Source organism: Lynx rufus, unplaced genomic scaffold (assembly GCF_022079265.1).
Source record: "Lynx rufus isolate CCGP_SWC_20201006 ecotype Redwood Valley unplaced genomic scaffold, mLynRuf1.p SCAF_4, whole genome shotgun sequence".
NCBI classification, from domain to species: domain Eukaryota; kingdom Metazoa; phylum Chordata; class Mammalia; order Carnivora; family Felidae; genus Lynx; species Lynx rufus.
In genome coordinates this window covers 146,598,390-146,621,100 of record NW_025814856.1, presented here as the reverse complement: position 1 = coordinate 146,621,100, position 22,711 = coordinate 146,598,390, and the positions used below count along the sequence as shown (strand labels likewise).

The 22,711-nt window shown below is 49.6% G+C and overlaps 1 protein-coding gene and 1 non-coding gene across 4 annotated transcripts in view; both read right to left on the bottom strand.

The window, feature by feature from the left end:
- Nucleotides 1–12,234: 12,234 nt before the first annotated feature.
- The window catches only part of NRF1 (nuclear respiratory factor 1), a 145,396-nt gene continuing 134,919 nt past the window's right edge, over nucleotides 12,235–22,711 (bottom strand). For all 3 annotated transcript variants that reach the window (XM_047097458.1, XM_047097459.1, XM_047097460.1), the window contains one exon: nucleotides 12,235–14,271. In XM_047097458.1, the coding sequence (XP_046953414.1) occupies nucleotides 14,108–14,271 (164 nt within the window). In that variant the 3' untranslated portion in view covers nucleotides 12,235–14,107. The remainder of the gene's footprint in view (nucleotides 14,272–22,711) is intronic.
- Nucleotides 22,312–22,415, bottom strand: LOC124525264 (small nucleolar RNA U13). Its single transcript, XR_006965471.1, has one exon. It is a non-coding gene; the product is annotated as a small nucleolar RNA U13 (small nucleolar RNA).

The following is a 22,711-nucleotide window of genomic DNA, read 5'->3' as shown; positions in this document are numbered from 1 at the left end:
TCCCTGTTCCCCAGCCCTGCATTTCCTGGGAGACCCCCATCCCCTTGCAAGTCTAGCCTTGTCCCCCTCACTTGCCTTCAGGGGGGAGAGTGGTACCAGCCATGGGCTGGTGGGTGGGCGGGGCCAGGCAGACCTCCCTTGGCTCACTCTGGACTCCGGACTCCACACAGCTGCAACGTTTTTTGGGAAGAGTTGGGCTGAACAAGGAAGATGGGGGTGTGAGGGAGGGGAAGCAGGCTGGTGGGGGCGCATGGCCATCTGAACCCATGGCTCTTGGAAAGAAAGAGACAAAGGAAGAAACACTGTCCTCTCACAGGCTGCAACTGAGTTTAAAAACCTGATACATTATGTGCCAGACATGAGGACGTGAGTTTGTCCTTGTTGCCAAGCATTTATTAAGCACCCAGCATACCAGGCGGTGCATTAGCACTGGGGCTGTGGCCAGAATGGGCAGTGGGAGGAAGGGTGCGAGGGGCACCTGAAAGGCCCCGGATCGGGGTGGGGGGGTTGCTGGAGGAGTGAGACCTGGTACTAGGGGCGGAAGAGGAAGAAAGTCTGAGAAAGTGCAGGTTTTGTATGGGGAAGCAGGCCCAGGGGGCAGTGGGAGCCTTGGAAGGCAGAGGGGGATGTGATCAGGTGAAATGAATGGAGGGATGGAGGCCGGGGGTGGGGGGTGGGCACGGGAAGGCCGGTGCCCACCCGCAGGCAGATCATGGGTAATTAACCGTCTGTGCAATCACAGCGCTCGGTGTGGCTGCTGAATGGTAACAGGTAAGCAACATCATTAGAATAAATTTATAGCCAAAGCCAGCGGAGGTGAGCAGAGCCGGTGGCCAGGGTGGGCCGACGTCCTCCATGACTCCCCTGCCTCGGGCTGGCTACTTTGGGTCTTGGACGTGCAGGCAGGAGTGAGATTATTCCTGGGCCTTCATGGGGAGGGGAATTAAAAGAAGAAATTGGGGGGCTTTGGACAGGTTTAGTCGTGGTTAAAGCTACTGATCTTTCAGCACTTGCTGTGTGCAGTATTTTCATGATTTCAATTAATCCTCACAAGTGCGGGCCAGCCGGGGTTAGGACATGAAGCACCTTGACCTTGGTGAGAAGCAGGGAATTTGAGCCCTGGCCATCTGCCTCCAGAGCTGTGAATCGCTGCTCTGAACCAGGGGGCAGGGAGCTGGCTGGGACACTGGCCTCCGTGGGGGTCCTGGTAGCCACCTCAGGGGTTCTTGCCCCAGTCTGGGGGGCCATGGTTGCTGAGGGAGGTGGAGGCAGAACCAGGGCCGGCAGGGAAGGCCCGGACACCACCACTGCTGGCTCCCTGCCGGGCTCCGCGTTCTCTCCTGACTGTCCCGTGCACTAATCTGACCGTGACAAACCCTCCCTACTCCACCACCACCAGGATAAAGCCAGGCCCCTTACCTGGTTTTTGGGACCCTGCCTACTAGGCAGTCTGCCCCCTTCTCACCACCCCCCCACCCAGCTTCTCATGCTCTGCTAGGAGATTCCATCAATGTCCATGTCTAGCCACCTTCCCTTTGCCTCAGTGCCCAGGGCACAGCCTTCCCTGGGCCCGGCCCTGGCTGTCTCACTTGAAAGCATGTTGGTGGGTCTGTTTCCCCATCAGCTCAAAGCTGTTCGAGGGCCAGGCTCTCTCACTCATAGTTGTGCGCTTGGGACCACATGGTAGGTGCCTGGCATGGGACTGGGAGGTCCTGGAATCCTGTAGGGATTGATTTCTGTGATCTTGGACACCTCTACCATTCCTGGTCACCTCCAGAGTCCCAGTTCCCCAGGAATGTAAAAGACCCTCAACAACACTCCCACCCCCCTCCCCCCGGCCGTCCCATGCCAAGGTCAAAGGGAAGTGTTGCCCCAGGGTCAGGGCCTGGCAGATGGCTCTGGTCTGAGGACTGAGGTGGCAGGGACCCCACCTCTTTTAGGTCTGGCAGCTTTCTGAGCACAGTGTCCATTGAAACCATGTGTGACAGGCTTCCCTGGAAGACCAGCCTTAATGCAGAGAGAAGTCAGGTGCCATGAGTTGACTGATAATCCTGTTGGGTGGTAATGGTGAAGGCCTGGGCTTGCTAGAGGCCCATGGGCCGATGTAGAGCTCAAGCGGGGCAGTGTGGACAGAAGGCAGGTGCAAGCAGTCAGATGGTGCGAGGTGCTGGGCCTGGAATCAGGAATGGCCCCCGGGGCAGGGGGAGCCTGTGAGCTTTCAAGGCAGCACCTGCACTGAGCCTTAGAGAAGGTCTGGGGAGAGACGCAGGCAGCAGCAGCTCCTGGCGAAGGAACAAGCCAGAGCAGGAGTAGGGGAGATGGAGAAGCCTGGGAACCGCCCCCCAGTCTGTGTTCGGGCTGAAGGATGGCCGTGCCAAGGTAGGATCCTGTTCTCTCTGTGCCCACTTGCTGCCAGGATACAGCATGTGGCTGACACAACCAGGTCTGTACAGAACAGTGGTCTTGATGAGGTTTTGGGGTGATGGTGGTCGGGTTCTTGGGGTCTGGAGCCCATGGCCAAGAAAGAATTCCCGAAGACTTCTTCGGTGCAAAATGGTGATTTTGTTACAGCATGGGACGGGACCTGCGGGCAGGAAGAGCTGCGCTGGGGCTGTGAAGAGTGACTGCTTATATACTTTGGAACTGGGAGAGGTAAAGACAAAAAGGAGGCCTCCAGAGGGACTTTGATATGCTAGAGGACTCCTAAGATACCTGAGGCCTTGTTTTTGTCAAGCCAAGGTGGATGGCAGGGGCTTCCTGGAGGAATGTTATATACCCTGTATTTGCCTCAAGTACTAGTCAATGGGCTGCAGATTATAAGGAAGTTTAATTTTACCTGCCATTTCCGTCTTGCCTTTCCCTCACATCACTACAGAGGGGTGATGTTGGGGCTCCAGGAAACAGTCTACAGGTTACCGGAGATTCGGCTATTGATAAGATTGCCTTTTTCTTGTAATTCACTAAGACATTTGCAAACTGATGGAGGCTCACGTCCAGGATGACTGTGATCTCTATCAGTTAACCATTTGTTTTCTTTCCTTTCCTTTGTTCTTGGGCAGCCAGGAGTGCCTGAGGAGTATCACACATACCCCACCTGTGGGGGCGGGGGTGGGGGGGTGCTGGCTCGGGCTTTGCCCTTAGCTTGCCTGATGGTCCCTCAGCAGTCTCAATGGAGTGGAGGGGGGTGAGTTTTGCCCCTCTGGGGAACATCTGGCAATATCTGGAGACACCTGATTGTCATAACTGGAGGTGAGGGTTGCTACTGGTCTCCAGTAGGTGAGGGTCAGGGATGCTGTTGAAGAGCCTGCAATGCATAGGACGCCACAGAGTAATAGGCTCCAAATATCAATAGAGCAGAGGCCAAGGACCCCCAGGGTAGAATAAGTTAGAAGCAAGTTGACATCTCAAGAGGTGAAAATCCTGTGCTTAGGTGAGGAAGAAACCTCAGTTGTACTAGGGTAAGAATGGAGGAGACCGGACTACTGAAATGAAGGCAGAAAGATCTGGTGACTTTGGTTGACCACACATTCACCTGAGATGGCATTGAGGGAGGGACAGCAGCGGGTCACGGGAGGTGAGTAGGCTGTGTCTGTACCTTGGTCAGGGTCTGGTACCCTCCTCAGAGGGTCTGCATCGGCGAGCTGGGACCAGTGACATTTCGGGTACCCACATGCTCTTCTGAGGATTACATAATTGCCTGTGGCTCAGTCAGCTAAGCATCCTGACTTCAGCTTGTCATGATTTTGGGGTTTGTGAGTTCAAGCCCCATGTCAGGCTCTGCTGACAGCTCAGAGCCTGGAACCTGCTTCAGATTCTGTGTTCTCTCTCTCTCTGTCCCTCCCCCGCTCACCTCTGTCTCTTTCCCTCTCAAAAAAAAAAAATTAAAAAATAAAAGAGGTATTTTAAGAGTGCCTGGCTGGCTCAGTTGGAAGAACATACAACTCTTGATCTCGGCGTTGTGTGTTCAAGTCCCATATCGGCTGTAGAGATTACTAGAAAAAAAAAATAATAAAAAAAAGTTTTAAAATTCAGCTTTTTTTGGTTTTCACTGGGAGGATCATTCAGGAAATCTGGTCCACTTTATATTTGGAAACAGCTGACCAATCTCCAGGAAAAATCGGAACTGGAGATTTTGGCTGTGAAAAGGTTTGGGTGGGAATGTGAAGGCTGTTTTCAATTATTTGGAAGAAAGGGGACCTTCATAATTCTCTGTGACTGCAGAGGCAGTGAGCAGGTTTTACAGAGAGGCAGATTGTCTCCCAGAACTTCCTTACTGGTCCGTCGGGCTGTGACTTAGGATGGGCAAGCTCCCCGTCCCTGGAGATGTTGCAGCAAAGGCGTTGGGGTGCTGGGGTGGGTGGCCGCTTCAGATGGGGGCTGGACCAGATGCTTTGTCCCTGTGTGAGACGTCGCTTTGCGCTGAAGCTGCTTCCTTGCCCAAGTGCAGGTGGCTTACATCTCGCTCAGCTCCTGGGCTGTGACCTAGGCATTATTCAGCTCACGTGCGCACAGCTTTTGAAATGCACGTAAAGGCTGTTGCGAACAAACTGCAAATTAATTGAAGAACTTTGGATCCATAGGGGATGTGTCTTTTCTCAACCAGCAGATACTGGAAAGCCAAAAACTGTAGTGGCATGGCTGGTGGGCAGTGCGGTTTTGTCGGTGGATCTGTCCCATGCAAGGTTCTCAAAGCTCTGCCATTAAGTGTTGGCTGAAGCCTGACTTGAACCTTTCAGGCCTCCCCGCTGCACTGGCTCCACTGGGGTTTCTCAGGGTGAGATGTCAGGTGGAAGAAGAGGCAGCAGGTCTAGGGGATAGTGATGGAGGCGGCAATGAAGGCTCCCTTTTCCCGACCATGGTTCTTGCCTAGCCCATCAGTAGATACTTCTGGAGGGTCTCCTGTATGCGTCCTTCACCTCCAGCAGCACTGGAGGTCCCCAGCTTCTGGGAGCCAGTCTTCTGCCTCCTTAGCGATCCTGGGAAGGTGGCATGGGGGCCTGACGGGGCCAGGCACCTTTAGGACCAGGAGAGCAAGGACAACTTCCTGTGGAGGTTATGGGGGAGGGGAGATGCAGACAGAGGTGCCCCTCATGGGAAAGAGATCCAGCCCTTCACTGCCACTGGTGAACCCACCAGTTTTTTTTTTTTTAATCAAGAAACAGACTTTTAAAAACAGTTTGTTTATTTGGTTTTTAAAGTTTATTTAAAAAAAATTTTTTTTTAACGTTTTTATTTTTGAGACAGAGACAGAGCATGAACGGGGGAGGGGCAGAGAGAGAGGGAGACACAGAATCGGAAGCAGGCTCCAGGCTCTGAGCCATCAGCCCAGAGCCCGAGGCGGGGCTCAAACTCATGGACTGCGAGATCGTGACCTGAGCTGAAGTCAGACGCTCAACCGACTGAGCCACCCAGGCGCCCCTAAAGTTTATTTTTAAAGAGAGAGAGAGAGGAGAGACAGAGCACGAGTGGGGAGGGGCAGAGAAAGAGGGAGACAGAATCCAAAGCCGGCTCCAGGCTCTGAGCTGTCAGCAAAGAGCCTGACGCAGGGCTCGAACTCATGAGCCGCAAGATCATGATCTGAGCCGAAGTCAGATGCTTAACCCACTAAGCCATCCGGTTTATTCTGAAAGAGAGAGATACAGTGGGGGAGGGGCAGAGAGAGAATCCCAAGCAGGCTCTGTGCTGTCAGCATAGAGCCTGATGCGGCTCGCTCTCACAAACCATGAAATCATGACCCGAGCTGAGATCAAGAGTTGGACACTCAATGGAGCCACTCAAGTGCCCCGAACCCACGTTTCAAGTGTCTTCTCTCTTTACAAAGGCAAAGGCATCTTGCCTTGGCGAGTTTGAACACAGTGTGGTTTTATTTTCCACACTCACTACCTTGACCATGTTCTGTTGACTCTCTCTTCTAGTTCCTTAATTACATATTGAGTGAATTCCGTAACTGTATAAACATGATTCATCATTAAATCCAGACTCCCTTGAAGCTTCAGTCTCAGACTCGAGTTCCACTCCACCTTCTTCCAAGTTCCGGGACCCACAGTGTTTGATTGGCAGTATGGTCTGCTTTGTAGTCAGCTACCTACCCTCTGTCCTCTTGCTCCAGATCCTCCAAGATTGGGGAGGTGGGGGTGGATGGTGACGGGCAGGCAGGGAAGATGGAAAGGGAAGGCAGATATCATAATAGCAAAGCACTTTCCTCAAGGCCAATGACCTTAATGCTCCTCCCATTCCCTGCAGGTCTCCAAGGACTGGGAAGGGGCCATTTCAGATGGCTCATTGATTGATAACAGCTCCCCACACTTACCTCTTGCCTACCCTTTCCTTGGATAGTTAATGATCTCTGAATAGACACTTAACGGCCACGTTAGTTTAGATCCTCCCAAAATACCTTCAAAATTGAGGTGTTTTGAAGCAATGCTCAAGGCTTTAAAAGCCTAAGGAAGTAATCAAAGCTATCGTTTGCGGTGGAAAAATGTAGCAGATGTTGAATGTAAAATAACTTGCGAGCTCCCTCAAACTTTAAAAAAAGGATTTAGTGCTTTGTTTCTGTTGAGTGATGATTTGTTCCTTTCTTCTGGTAACAGGACTTCTTTGTCAAGAGCAGAGCTAAAGGGAGACTTCATCAAATCACCAATGTTGGCTCCACCTTGGCAAATGCGTGGCCTCCTTTTATTTGGTCTTGATTTCTCATTCCCATTTCCTTATTTCATCGCATGTATCTTTTATATATAACCTTCAAGTTCTTTTTTGGGGTAAGTGTTAAAAATAACCTTTTGGGGGGTGATGATGAAAGTGTTCTAAAATTAGATTATGTGATGGTCCCACAACTTTGTAAACACTCTAAAGATTGTTGAGCTGTTCAGCGCCCTCCCTCCCCCGCCCCCTCCAGCCCAGGAAGGCTCCACGCCTAAGGCGGGATTGAACTCAGGACCTTGAGATCAAGACCTGAGCTGAGAGATCAGAGATCAAGACCTGAGCTGAGAGATCAAGAGTCTGATGCCCAACCTTCTGAGCCACCCAGGCGCCCCAAGATGCTCACTTTAAAACGGATTACCTGACTGGCATGTAAATCATCTCAATAAAGTTATTTTTAACCACTGTGAGATTATTGGGATGGTGGGATTGTGCAGATGGGGCACAGTTACCCCAGTGACCTCCTAATTTACTGACTCCAGACATTCAAAGACCTAAGAGGGTTCTTTGGTAGAGGCAACGTGAGATAGCAGGGAAGCTATTAGGATCCCAGCGTCATTGTCCCCGGGTTGTCACGGGTTGTGTGGAAATGATGGCAATCAACACTAGGTGGACCAGCATTCCACCAGCTTCTCTATCTGTGAAGGAGACCGCCCTCAATCTCACCGGTCATTGCTGATTGGCCCAGAGGTAGACACGTGACCTCAGTTGTCCGTGGTCTCCTGATACCAAGGCTCAGAGTTGGGCCAGGAGTTTGGATGAACTTTGACCTGGAAGACACAGATCCTTGGCTCCATTCGCAGCTCATCTTTACTCTGGCACCTCTGGGTTCTGCTGTTCACACCAGAAAGGTTTTGGTGCCCAGTGGGCGCCAGGCTCTTTCTGGCGTCATCTCATTCAGTCTGGGCAGGTGGGCTGGGCCCTGCCAGAGGTGTTGGGACCAGTGAGCACAGGAGGAAACTGAGGCCAGGACTCACAGCCTGGACCATCTCAGCTCCGTGCAGCTTATCTGTACTCGACTGAGCTAATCCACTAGGAGAAGCAAGGGACGTCACCTGGACCACTGCACCTTGTTGGTGATACGGTCCCCCGAATTGTTCATTACCCACTGTTCGCACAGATGAGAAGCCTGAGGGCTAGGGTAAAGAATCCTATTATGTGATGTCTTTCTTTTGTGAATTAAAACCATATTTTTTGCCTCTCCCGCCAAAGTATCCCTTTATGGCTCTTTTCTGCAACAATTTTGGTAAATTCTGGCAAATTTCAGACTCAGATTAATTTATTTGGCTTAAATATTGTTCTCTATGAAAATAGTTCTGGCAAGGGGAATGTGTAGGCATAGATTATATTCAGGTTTTATTTTTACCTTAAATTTTTTTTAAGTAATCTCTACACCTATTGTGGGGCTTGAACTCACAACCCCAAGGTCAAGAGTTGCATGCCGTATTGACTGAGCCAGCCAGGCACCCCTAAATTCTAAGGTTTTAAGAATTTAGATGGCAAGGCCAGGGCAGGAGGAGCTCAGAGTTCAGTGTGGGTTGGATCCCGGCCAAGAGTCCGAAGTCTGGGTGCAGTGTTACACTCATGTGGTCCTGAGTCTCTCTATGCCTCTAGGCTTTAATCTTCATAGCCTAAATGAGGGGTGGTGGCTAGTGTCCTTTCCAGCTTTAAAATTCTCTTCCATGCGAGGCCACTGAGGAGCCAAAGACTGTATGGGGCTTCGGCCCAACTGACCACTTCACAATCCAACTACTTTGCCAAGGTTTAGCTTGGCCTCCTTGCTCAGAGCTCCTTGGGTTTTAACATCAACTGATCTCTCTCTAGCGTTTGGGCCCTGGGACGTTTCACGAAGACAATGTAACTTCTCACGCCCAAGAAGGTGTTCGGGCACCAGTGTCTTCCCTACCCTTCATCCCTGGCAGGATCTCACAGGGCCAGATTCTTCTTGGGAATAGCGTCAACATTATTTTCACATCAAATTATTTAACAACGTTAACGCTGGGTTTTCGCAGAAAGTGTGTGTAATGAGAATGTGTGGGAATGGATGTTTTAGGTTCCTTGAATTCTCTGATTAAGGAGCCACTGGAAACTAAGGTCACTCGTCTGATGAGACGTTGAGAGTCTGCTGTGTTCAAGTTCCTGTGTGTGTTCGCCTGTGTGAGTGCACGTGGTGAAAAGGTCCAGGGGCTGGGAGGCCGCTCCTCCAGTGTGACAAGCCCTGGACAGCCACCACGGCACAGTCAGAAAGCAGGGACCTCTGAGGCTGCACGTGGGCTAAGTTCAGGACTCACCTGCAGGTTTCTTTAAAAATGAGAATCCAGGTTTCTTTAAAAATGAGAATCTAAAAAAATGTGCAGCTGGTTTTCCGACACCTGCCCTCTGAATGGTTGGTACCAAGAGCGGAACTTCTAGAGACAGATTCCGGTTCACTAGTTCTGCAATTACCTTCTGAAGTTGCCATCTCAGTTCCCGCACCTATAAAATGAAATCTCACCTCCGTACAGGGTTGCGGAGAGGATTCGAAGTAAAGGTGGACAGCATTTTGCACAGTGTCCTGCTCAGAGCAGCCTTTTAGTTACTGCTGGTTAGAACACTAGTTTCTTAAAGGGTAGATAAACTCAGAAGAAAATCTGAGTTCAGGCCCAATGAATTTAAGTTGCACCAACGATTGTTACTACAAGTGCCTTAGGGGTGCCTGGCTGGCTTAGTTGGTAGAGTGTGCGACTCTTGAGCTCATCGTCATGAGTTCAACCCCACATTGGGCGTGGAGCCTACTTTAAAAAAAAATCATACTTTAATTACAAATGCCTTAAATTTGGGACGATAGTTTCTAGCCTTTTCTCCCAAATATTAAATAAGCGACTTTCAACTTAACCTCTGTACCTGCTTGCTCATCTGTAAAGTGGGGATAATAATAGTACTTTGTAAAGATTAAGGTAATCTATAGGTAAATCTCTAAAACAGAACAAGGCACATTGTAAGGGCTGTGCGTTAACTGTTATTATTGCTACCATATGAATACTCTTAACTGCAGACGAGCCATAGTTCTCCTAAACAAGAGCTAGGAAAGCCTCTGGACAGGGCTGGTGACATGGGCTTGGGACACAGGCTTGTCCTTGCCTCCCAAGATGGCCCTGGGTAAGTCCTAGGTTCTCAGGGGGACCCTGCTTTCCCCCTCTGCAGATGGGTAATTTCCCTGTTCTGTAGAAATACACTCCCAAGACACCAGTAGTTGGTAAATATTTGCTAATACCCCAGCAATTTTCAGAAGGGAGAAACTCAAATTCAGAATGAGTTGGGGACTTACTCAGGGGCCCAGCAGCACTGGCAGTGGGATAGCAGGTGGGGAGAGCCTACTCTGCCTAGCTATTTCAGAGTCTTGTCCTTAAGTCCTACCTGCCCCTCTGTGCTCCCTCCACCATCCCCAGTGGATCTTCTTCAAGAGTTGCCAACCAGGAGCAAACAGCAGAGGCTAGGTGGGAGTGCACTGAGGGGTGTCCTTGACTCTGGCATCTGAGGGTGAGCTGTGCTGAGGCCACAGGCTGGCTTGGGCTGATGGTCTGACCCACAGCCCATCGAGGAAATGTGGGCTCTCTTTCCAATAATTAAGCTTCAGTTTTGGTGTGGACACCCCAAGGCCGGGTACCACCCAGCCACACCCACATAATGGGGGCATTATGGAGGAGGGACGGGGACTGGCTGCAGGTAGGGAGGAAGGTGAGTGCAGGAGTAGGCCCTTTTCCACATGCGAAGCAGCTGAAGATGAGCCTGGCTTGGGTCTGAGTGAGGTCCAGGGTGCACCGGCAGCCTGAGCTTAGAGTGAGAGCCCCTTCTCTTCCCTGCCCTTCTGGTTCTCAGCTCACTCATCTGAGTTCAGAAAACTCCAGTGGTCACCAGCATCGCCAGTATCTTCTCAGATGTAGGATGTACAGCCAAGAACTCCTAGGCCAGTCTTAGTTTCTGTGAGCACCGGAGCTTTGCTACCTGGATGATAAGCTACTTTAGGCAGAGGACCCTCAAGGAGATAAGAAGAGACAAGGGAACTTGTTCTGCTACAACACTCCATCCCGATGCCACCATATCACCCTGGGCTGCAGCAATCCGTTCACACAAGATGTCTCCTCTCATCGTGTTTCCCATGGGCACCTGCCAAGGCTGTATTCATCTGGCACATGGCAGGGTTTCACCAAGTTAAAACTGACACATGGGCCAGATCTGGTCTACGGGTGTTTGTTTTTCTTTTTTTCCCCTGCAGAATATGTGAAGGATTTTTGATTTGTTGAAATCAGGAGATTCGTACACCAATCTGGATTCCCCATCGTCTCTGGAAAATTATGAAGATGGGGCCTCTAGGGCCCATATTCCTTCCACTTGGTGGCAATCTCTGGGCACTCAGGAGAGGCTGCTCCCTTTAGACAGATGCTCTCCACTCTGCGGCACCTCCCCTCCCCAGCAGCTCCCACTTCACTTAGCGACTTTACCTACCTGGTCCCTGCAGCCGCCGCTGGTGGTAACTCAGGCAGCAATGAAAGCAAAGGTCTCCATCAGCTCCAAAGACAGTTTTCAACATATGCTTGTGGAAAAGGCAGCACCCGGGTCTTGCCAGGCAAACAGAACGCACTGTGCGGTAAGGCACCTCCAGAGAGATGCCGGCCCCATTAGGAGGTACTCTAGATAACCCGCTGTTCCTGGGTGGTCAATGGCAATGACGTTTGGTCGATTTGGCTGCAGTCAATCCTCTCTGTTCACCCTCTAGTGCAAGCAGCCAACAGTGTGTCGTTTGTTCAGGAAGAGGGAGAGGTGGCGCTGGTTTTACTGAGCCGCTGTCAGTCATCAAGGAAAACATCTTGTCTTCTCCATTCATCCATTTAAATCATTATCACGAAACTGACCTAAACATCCAGCAACCGGGAAGGGGGTGATGGCAACAGCGAGGAGGGCATCATTCTAGGCTGAGGCACAGAGTGGCCACAAACACAGAGGTTCAAAACCAATGGCCTAAAGCTGGGGCTGTGGGAGGAGGCACGGCTGGAAAGATGGCGGTCGCCACGTGAGCCGTGACAGAACCCAAGGAGCGAGGACTTAAGGGAACAATTAATGGCTTGAGGCCTCTGCTTCAAGAAGGATAATCCACTGCAATACTGAACAACACTCACGTGGAGGGAACCCTGATGGACAGGCACCATCATGCATCCTGATTTTTAATGTGGAATGCAATTAACCCTTAAAGAACTCCAGAGTAGAGTTTTCAAACTATCTTCAGGGTTTTTCAAACTAGATCCCAAACCCCCTCCCTGCCCTGCACCCCCAGGACAGCAGTTTATAAAACGAACTCAGTGAAGCTGCTCTGGAGGCGGGCGCCGGCCAGGAGGCCCTGGCCCTGTCCTAGCACTCTCCTTGCAGGCCTCCACAACGCCACAGAGCACCAGTCAAGGACCACCGAGCTTGAGTTACAAGCACCTTTTACAAAGCAGAACAGGCCACCCCAAAAGAGTTCTAAGAGGCCAAGTGCTCCTATAGAGATGAACATTCCACTTCCTGTTGCCACATTTTAAACTATTTATTGAATGAGGCAGTAATAGACAGAATGGGAAACAACACAGAATCCATGCTCTGCTACTTGGGTTTTGCTTTTCTTCTTCTTGGCAATTTCTCAAACTATTAGGAGGTTATTTCACCACAATGGAACACGGACTTTAAAGCCCCTGAACAGCTTCACAATGACGATAAAAAATAATAATTAAAAAAATAACAAGTTGTAGAACTAGGACTGTTTATATGTAAATTTCCCTTCCCTCCCCCTATTACGTACAGAAAAAAACATACAAAGAACATTAGATAATTTTATATAAAACAAGCAAATACAAGAATCTGAAACTTTTCTCAAAGGCTGAGCAAGACGTGAAGAATCTTTTAATGTCGCATTAAAAAAAAACACATTTAAATACACGATCACACATGGGGGGCCCGGGAGGAGGGAGGAAGAGTTGTCCCTGTACTCAAGGAGCAGAGATTTGGCCTGTCGAGAAGTCAGGTGAATTTAGCCACTGGAGACTCAGGGCTTGCAGCTGAGAAATCACAGAATTTAACAGTTACAGAGAACACCCAGACCAGTCGGCACCTGTGAGGAGGAAGCTGTGGGGCCTGACCCACCAGGAGGAGCCTGGGAAAACTGCAGGGTCCCTTCTGAATCAGGGCCTGAGCCGGGGTGCAGGAAACATCCTAGGTCCCTTTCTCTTCTGAGGTCCCGCAGTAGGAAGAGCCAGGTGGCCCTGTCAGTTCCAGTCTCCTCTGTGAAGCTACAGAAACGTACTGGAAGGGAAAAAATTGCTCCCGTTGGTGTGCCCTGGTCTTTGAAGATTTTTCTCTCCCTCCTTCCTTTCCCCTTCCAACCCCTCCCCTCCCCCTCCCACTCTCTCCCCTCCAAGCACACACCCCCAGGCACACCGGACGCGCACGCGCTCCAAAAAACCCTTAATACTTCTGTTACCTTCAGTTCATATACATGACCAATTCAGGAGACTGACCTTAAAACCAGAGCAATATTTTAATAGTCATGAGATCAAGACGACTTCCTGGGAAGGGGAGGAGATGGGAGGCTGAGGAAAACCCTCTCGTCCCGGCCTGGAGCTTTAAGGACATTCACCTGCCTGTGGCAAGGTCAGCACCTGGGCCAGCCCGAGGAGCATCTCAGCTGCCAGACCACGAGGCCCTTGGACCTTGCAAACACAATTTCTGGACCCCACCCCATTCTGGAACCTCCTTCTTCAGGTGAGTCCAGCAGGGAGAGTTCTGGGTGGCCACTGGGAGGCAGCTTTGGTGAAGGGCATGGTCACCTCCGCCTGAGTTTGTCAGTAGCTCAACGCATGACCCTGGTATGAACAAAAACCGGGTGACTGTGTCTGGCCACGTACCCTACACCCACTAAACTGGGTGAATTATATTTTTCCACAGCTCACCTTGATTTCATATAGATAATTCCATGCGGGTTTCATATATATATATATATATATATATATATATATCTACATACATACATATATATATACTTTATATATATGTAAATGTGTATATCCATATGTACACATATACATATATTCACACTCACACATACACACACATAAGTATACACACATGTTTCTGCAGAAAGAGGTCCTGCCACAATTTGGCTTTTTCGGGACAGTGAAACTGACAACACAGTATCTTATTCCACCAATCCCAGAAAATCAAGAGTGGTGCTTTAAAAAATGCAATTCCAAAACCCACTGCCTTTCTTCCTTTTTAAAAAAAAGGTTAACAAAACTTTTCTTCCAAAGTCGAGAGACTTAATTCCATTTGATTGCACCTCTGCAAACGTGTAAAAAATTTTGAAGTAGACTAGAAAACGACGCCATGGTATGGCCGCATGTCACTGTTCCAGCGTCACCACCTCCACAGCCTGGCCGTCCATGGTAACTGTGCTGTCCGATATCCTGGTGGTCACAGGGGCCATGGCCACCTGCACCGGCCCATTGCCCTGGGCGAGGCTGGTTACCACAGTCTGGTACATGCTCACAGGGATCTGGACCAGTCCTGGGGAGACAAAGGGGAGACTGTTGGTGGGGATCGGGCTCAGCTTCCCAGATGCCAGCAGGACAGGGCAGCCAACCCCAGCCCTTCAGGGCACCGCTGTTCCAGCCTCTTGTAGTCGCACACCGACTGCACAGGCATAAATACATCCCTCTTCTTACCCATTTTAATTCTTTAAAATAGACTATCAGGAAAGGGAAGTTTGAAAAAAATTGTGGAAACATGCCCCAGGGCAGGGTCTCCCCAATCTGCCAGGAGATGACCCTGCCTGCCTCCACCGTTAGGAAGCCAGGCCGGTCAGGTGTGAACCCTCCTCCCCAGCCCATCCCTGCTGACTGCCTCCTTCCTCTAGGAGAGGCTGCCATTAATTTCCTTTGATGTTCTGTTACTGACTTCTTAAATCGTCTGTCTGCCTATGCTCGAGTTTCTCTCAGCTTAAAAACATGTCTCCCTCAATCCTATCCTGTTTTCTGGCCACCGCCCCCTCCCTTCAGTGTTCACTTATTTGAAAAAAAAATGCTTAGGGCATGGTTTTCTTGATTTTAGAGCCACAGACCACTACAATTTTAAAATACAATTTTGGGGCAATTTGAAAAGACCCAACTGTCTCCTAATATCACTATCATTTCACAGTAGAAAGGAAGGTTTAACTACAAAGAAAGGAAGAAGCAAGTGATCTCAGAAAAACGGCAGTCCTTCATAAGAAAAGTTGATCTTTTTTTTTTAATGTTTATTTATTATTGAGAGACAATAAGACACAGAGTGTGAGCAGGGGAAGGGTAGAGAGAGGAGGAGACACAGAATCCGAAACAGGCTCCAGGCTCTGAGCTGTCAGCACAGAGCCCGATGCGGGGCTCAAACCCATGGACCGCGAGATCACGACCCGAGCCAAAGTCAGACGCTTAACCGACGGAGCCACCCAGGTGCCCCGAAAAGTTGATCGTTTTATAGGACGTATCTTTTTTAAAAAAAGGATCTCCAGTTAAATGAGGCAGAATTAATGTACATATCAAGCTCCTCTTCCTCTTAAAACTAAATAATTAAGGGGAGGGGAAAGGATATAAATGAAGGATGTCAACATGTTTTCTGAAGATGAAAAGCACACGTAAAGTGGTTCTGACTTATCAGAGACGCGGAAGCAAGTCCCGTGTTCACGGAGGGCGCGGGACATGTAGCTCTCACTACTGTACTAAGAGACGAGGCTGAAAACGGGAATTGGTAAAAGTGTGTATTCAGCTTGACTGGATCAGTAGCTCCCACCAATTCCAACACCCAGACACCCAGACCTTTGTTGACAGGACATCTGAAGTTCCACCACTGTGTTGAGAAAGGGACCTGGAGAGGCCCGGGAAAAGACCACAGTGCTATCTGTCATGATATCTGTCGGTGGGGCAGTGGGCGGGGGGAAGACACCGAAAACACTCACCCCCATCCCCGGGCCTATAGACTACCTAGCTCTGCCCTGCTCTCCCCGAGGCGCTAGCTCATCGGGAACAAGACGGCAGACAACGCCCAATGCTGGGGGCAGAGGAAAACAAAAGCCCCCAAACTCTAGTATCTTCAGAGAGAGAAGAGATTTGTAGCATAAAGATGGGATGCTTTTGTCAAAAAGGTGTATGAAAAAAAATTTAGGATGAAAAATCTAACAGATGAAATACATTCTAAAGAAAGCAGAAGATGAAGAAATCAAGGACGTTTTTCACAAAGTAGAAAAGGTTAAAAGATGGGAAGGAGGAGAGAAAAATAGGAGGCCAAAGGAGTCCAACCTCTGATGAAACAGGATGCCAGAGGGTAAAAAAACCAGAAGGTGGGAAATTATCAGATACATTGTAAATAAATTTCTAGAACTGAAAACCATGCATTTCAGATAGAAAGGGCCCACGAGATGCCCAGCAGAAAAGATGACAAAAGATCGAGACTCTAAGGAACATCTTTGCAAAATTTCAGAACATGAGGGATAAAGCAAGGACCCTGAAGAATTCCAGAACGGAAAAAAAAGTCCTACACAAGGAGCCAGGGGTCAGAATATTATGGGACTTGTCAAAAGCAAACCTGGAAGCTAGATGAAGCAAACGCCTTCAAGTGTCTGGGAGAAAATGCCTTCCGGGAGAACTGGGTTCCCCGCCCATGAAATGACACCCTTTTCAACAGGGTGTGTGGGCAGGAGAAAGACATCTTCAGACGTGTGGGGGGGCGGGGTCTGGAAGCTGGTCACCCCTCCATGGTTTCTCGGGAGGTTCTGAAGGAGGTGCTGCACAGCAGTGAGAGAGAAAAACAGAATCCACTGCGAAGAGCTCTGGGGAAGGATGAGGGACCCAGGACCAGAGCTGTGCGGCATGCCTGGGAGGACAGACAGGCAGGACTGGCACTACCACATGGGGCCGAGGACTCAGAGGGGTCTTCCAGAAGGGGGTAGAACTGATGATTACTGCCTAAAAATCAGAAGGAATAAAGCAAGCAGTAACCGTAATAATATACTTGTCTTAGCAGTGAACAATTTCGATGTAGTTACGGTAATATAAACATACAAACTGGGTTACCAGGAAATTGCAATCATGTCTCAACTCAAGGACTAATGAGATGACTATTATTTAGAGCAGTAAAGACATCAGAAAGAGCATGAAAGGTCGCCTCCCTTTTATTGACATTTAAAACCGTATCACTTTTTTGAAAATAAAAATTTTAAAAAGAGATGTTTTATCAGAATATTTTCTAACGCCAAAAAAAAAAAACAAACCCAAATAAAATGTTATTTTAACAATATTCTGTGTTCTAGAGGAAAATCTTGCCAGTTTAGACATCCGTATTTGATGATACAACATGAAATGGGCTTGATGTTTTGCTTGGGGACAGTCATTTTAGGAAATCTGGGCTCAGGCTGCTGTGCGTTAACAGGAATGAAGCTCACACAGAAGAGGCCAGCCTACACTTGCACGCTAGGCTGAAAGGAGAGCAGGCTGAGGGCCAGGCACTGACCCCAGAACGCTGTGGGGCTCAATTTCCCTCATCTAGACTTCGCATACAGCTCTTAAATGTGTCTAACCAGCCATCTGCAACAATGTGGATGGACCCAGAATGTATTGTGCTAAGAGAAAAAAGTCAATCAGGGAAAGACAGATACCGTATGATTTCACCCACATGTGGAATTTAAGAAACACACCAGATGAATAAATGGGAAGAGGGGGGAAAGAGAAGAGGGGTTAACAAACCGCAAGAGACTTTTACTGACAGAGAACAAACTATGGGTTGATGGAGGGAGGTGGGCAGGGGGATGGGCTAGATGGGTGATGGGTACTAAGGAGGGCACTTGTTGTGATGGGCACTGGGTGTTACATGTAATGATGAATCACTAAACTCTACTGCTGAAACCAATATTGTCCTGTAGACTAGCTAAATAAACATTAAAAAAACACAAAAAACTGTCTCTACCCAGTCCTCTTTCAGTTCCCCCTCCCTGCCACCTGAGACAGCTTCCCATCCCACATCAATCCTCTATCTCAAACTCTTCAAACTCCACGTTCAAAAGGTTCCCAAAGCCTATTAAAAAAATGCTCCTGTTGGACATGGCATTCAAGACATCTTATGCTCTGCCCTGGCCTAGCTCTGCAGGCTCACGTTCTCCAACACAGGTACTCCGTGCTCGGGTGCTACCCCGGCTACTCTCATCTCCTGACCCAGCGGCACGCTCCTTCCTCTAAGTCTCTGCTCAAGTTGTTCACCACTGGGAACTCCCTCACTCCCCACGCCTTCCCCTTTAAAAACCAGCTCAGGGGCGCCTGGGTGGCGCAGTCGGTTAAGCGTCCGACTTCAGCCAGGTCACGATCTCGCGGTCCGTGAGTTCGAGCCCCGCGTCGGGCTCTGGGCTGATGGCTCAGAGCCTGGAGCCTGTTTCCGATTCTGTGTCTCCCTCTCTCTCTGCCCCTCCCCCGTTCATGCTCTGTCTCTCTCTGTCCCAAAAATAAATAAAAAACGTTGAAAAAAAAAAAATAAAAAAATAAAAAAATAAAAACCAGCTCAGTGGTCCCTCCTCTCGGAAGCTGGCCCCATCCCAGCCCCAGTCGATACTTGAGAGTGTCCTCCTCTGGATTCTCAGCAAGCACCAGGACAGTAGTGCGTATTCTGGCGTGGCCCGGTCAGTGCGCGTGGATAGACCTTGCTGTTTGACAGAGGGCTACTTCAAGGCCAGGGTTGGCTCTGGTTCATGTTCTGTTTCCCACAGTGTGAGGTACCAGATGCCTCCTTCTGGCAATAGGCCAAGGGAGTCTATTACTGGCCTCAGCAATGTGCAGCTGGGCCCTCTGCCCTGGCTTCTAGACTCCAGGCCTGGCCTGAGTATGTGTGAAGACCATACGGCCCCTTCCATCGCTCCAGTGTATTCACGATCGTCATCGCCTTCATCCTCTCTTCTGGTCACAACGGGCAAAACTAATGAAGTGACCCCAAATGCACACTGGCCAAGCCAGGACACCTGTGTCATCCTGCAAAGAAGCCACATGCTGGCAAACAGCAACTGAAACTAGAAGCAAAGATCAGTCTTATTTCTCTACTCTTGCTTCTGAGCTTGAGTCAGTTCCAAAAGCTGCAAACTTGGGGAACGAGTCGCACACTTCATAAACGCAGGGGTCACTTTGAGCAAGGAGACCTCCTCACCGCGAACAATCATGCTGGGATCAGAAGGCGGGCGGTGGGGATTTCAAGAATTGTCACAGTTAAATCTCTGATTTATGATATGTTTTTGTTTCCTAGGACGTGGATCTATGTCCAACACTGTCGTTAAAAGTTTTAGTATTGTGGGAGATTGGCTCCAGAATAAAACGGAAAAAGGTGCGAACGCAAAAATATGTATTCGCTGCCACTGTTATAGCTAGAACAATCTTTTGAACATAAATGGATCTTGTTGCCTTCTTTCACAATTCTTCACTGGCCCAAGGGACATGAGGTCCAAATCTCTTTGCAGGATTTAAACCCTTCACGTCAGCTCCTGTTGTTCCGTTCAGGCCGAGTGACCACGTATCCAGCCCTCCTCTCCCCCCCGTACACTCCCATCAGGTGAACCACTTGACTGGGCCTCCACAACCTGCACACAAGCATGCCTTGTGCCTGCAATGATGGCCCTGGACTTGTTCCTTGAATGGGCTCCTATTGTTCCTTCCATGGCAGCTGGTCTCTCCTCCCTGGCCTTAGCCTCTCTCCTGAGGTCCTGAGCACTCTGTACAGGCCTCCGTGGAGGCAGTGCTCGTACTCACAGGCACTGTGTGCATGTCTTCAAGAAGACGGTCAACTCTGTAAGGGACTCAGAGTCCTCAGCAATCAGCAGGGGCTCAATGAATGTTTTCTGCACTCACAGAGAAACTTGCCTTCGAAGCTCGCACAGGTGTCCCTCCCGGAGACAGGGTGACTGGAGTGGCCCCGTCCTAGGGTGATTAGGCGGTTTTGGAGCCAGGAGCTCCCAGTCAACAGAACAGTAATGTAAACACGACTGCATTCAGGACTCATCCAAAGAGGGGCTCATTTATAAAGATTTCGTCTTCTGTATCTCACCTCACAATCGGGAGGAATAAATCTGGCCTCTGCAACTGGGTGATGGAATGCCCCCCTCCACAAGGCTGTCTCGAGAGTGAATGACTGGGAACAGCAACCACATACCCGAAAAGCTTTTCAGAGCTTTTCAGAATTTCACATGCAGGGTCATTCCATAACCCCAAATGCCTCGAAATCCCAATTCCATTATTTTCTACATGCGGTTCCACCTTAAATCAGTGCATTACCATCCTACTGTGGGGATTTTAGAATTTCAGAATCTCTCTCTCTCACACACACAGCCATTTTGGCATGGGATTAGATTAAACCGTCTCAGCAGCTCTGACCCTTTCTGTCCACGGAAGGGGAAGGGGGAGGGGACTGGCGGCTTGCAGGCCAGCATGAGCTAAGTCGGCCTCCTGCCCTTGGAGGAGAGATGATTAAATGCTGAGGCACAGTAATCAGGCTGGGATTGTCCCTGCATCTGCTCAGCCTGGCCCTGATTAGCCCTAATCTAGAAGGTGTATGTTAATCTCAGTTTATATTCTGGGTCATTTTGTTTGATTAAGCAACAGGAAGCCCTTCACATTCTGCTTTCAGAGTTTGAAGTTCTCCATCTTGTTTGTCTGAGAGACCCTGTACAATCCTAGCAGTAAGCCTCTGGGCATCTGTTTGGCACTTTTCAAAGCCCTCTTACATCCAGTGTGGATCATCTGATCTCTGCTAAGACCCTAGAGACGCGGGCAGGGCAGGTGTGCCTCCCTCTTGCAAGAGGACAGGCAAGTTCCTTTGGCAGAAACACAAACTTATCCTAAGGGCACATACTGAAGATTTAGGGCCCCAGTCTCGAGTACCCCAATATTTCAAAGCCATAAGAAACCTTAGCATTCATGTGGATTAGTAAACCCCTTTCTTTTTCTTTAAACTCAAAAGGAAGCAGATACAAAGTTTATTAAAAAAAAAAAAGAGAAAGAAAGAAAGAAAAGAAGAGAAAAGGAAACACAGAGCAGAGTGATTTTCTCCCAAGATGACGGAGTTTGGCAAAGCCAGGCGTCCAGCCTGTCGATCTGGGAGTCATTCTGTGGGCTCAGCCACCCTCACCATCGAATAGCAGGCCAGCAGGGCCCAGGGAGGCAGGGGACTTCCCTTTTTGGGCTCACTGCTGCCTCTCCCCTCAGGCTTCCAGGCTAGGTTTACAGAACTGGCCAAACTGGGAAGAGGCCAAAGGGGCCTCAGGAGCCACCGTCCCGGCATAAGGATTTCCTTGTCAAACAGCAGTCAGACTAAAATCTCTGGAGGAGTTGCTGGCTCCAGGACCACATTTCCCTGCAAAAGACAATGAGACCTAACCCTGCTCACCTCCCTCCTGCCTGGGTGTCCCGTACTTGAGCCCACGTGGTCAGACATGCCCCACCCAGTCTTGCCCAACTGCACCCCTCCGGTTGCCTAGGCCAAAACTGCAGCCGCCTTTGACTTCACACACCATCAGCAAATCCTGTCAACTCGCCCTACAAACGTAAACCCGGAATTCCGCCACTTCTCTCTGCTGCCTCCCTGGACAAAGTCCTATCCTCTCTTGCCAGGACGACGTTTTGACGTTTTATCTTCCTTCGTCATCGCCCTGCTCCAGCCGTTGTTCCACTGTAGCCAGAGGGACCTGCTAAAACTTTCACATGACACGATGGGTATCAGGACAGGCTCTGAAGGTTCAGATCCCTGGGCGAGGCCGCCTCTGACACAACTCACACACTTCCCACCCAACACCCTTCAAAGTCAGGTGACCTTCTGGGGGGAGGACATGCAGGGAGACTGACCAACAAGGCGGCCATGCTGCCACTCAGAGTGCTCCAAGGAGACCCCGGCACGGGGTCCATTCTTCAAGGGGCTTGCTCCTCTCATCAGGGCCATCATCTCTCAGAAGGTGATCATCTGGCTCTTAAGTTTCCCCTTTTTTTTTTTTTTTTAATTTTTTTTTAACATTTATTTATTTTTGAGACAGAGAGAGACAGAGCATGAACGGGGAAGGGGCAGAGAGAGAGGGAGACACAGAATCGGAAGCAGGCTCCAGGCTCCGAGCCATCAGCCCAGAGCCTGACGCGGGGCTCGAACTCACAGACCGTGAGATCATGACCTGAGCCGAAGTCAGACGCTCAACCGACTGAGCCACCCAGGTGCCCCATTAAGTTTCCCCTTTTCAGGAGAATGTCTATTTTAATAGAGACTTAATTTCGAAAAATAGGTAACACATGGAGGGCATAGTAAAAAAGGTGCAAAAAGGGCATGGGGTTGAAAAGAGTCAATCTCCCTCCCAGAGGTAACTACTTGTGGCCAGTTTCTGGGCTCGTCCGTAGTCCACCCAAGACTGGGAGATGTGTATACGTGTGTCTGGGTATTTTCCCCATTCGAACACTGCATACGTTCATACTCTTCTGCACCTTGCGTTTTTGGAGATCTTTACTTACAACACAAAGAGAACGGCTGCAGAGTATTCCATTTGTATGAAGGTGCTTAATTTTTGTTTCACGTCAGATGGGTAGCGTGCCAACGTCGCAACAAGGTTTGAGGGAGGCACATGTCACACGACAGTGCGAACACCCGATCATCATGCTCACGTACTACAAAAGGATCTGGAGGCGGTTGATTTTGATTCACCAGTGCTCTAATGACGCACGTCTTGGCTTTCCAATCTTTTGCTATTGTGCTTAATGTATTGCAATTTCTCACATATGCAAGAATAAATATCAAAGACTACGACTGCTTGAGAGGGTATTTATACTTCAAAATTTCATAGGTGCAGGGGCGCATGGGTGGCTCAGTCAGTTAAGCGTCTGACTTTGGCTCAGGTCATGATCTCGCAGCTCCTGAGTTCGGGCCCCGTGTCAAGCTCTGTGCTGGCAGCCCAGAGCCTGGAGCCTGCTTCGGA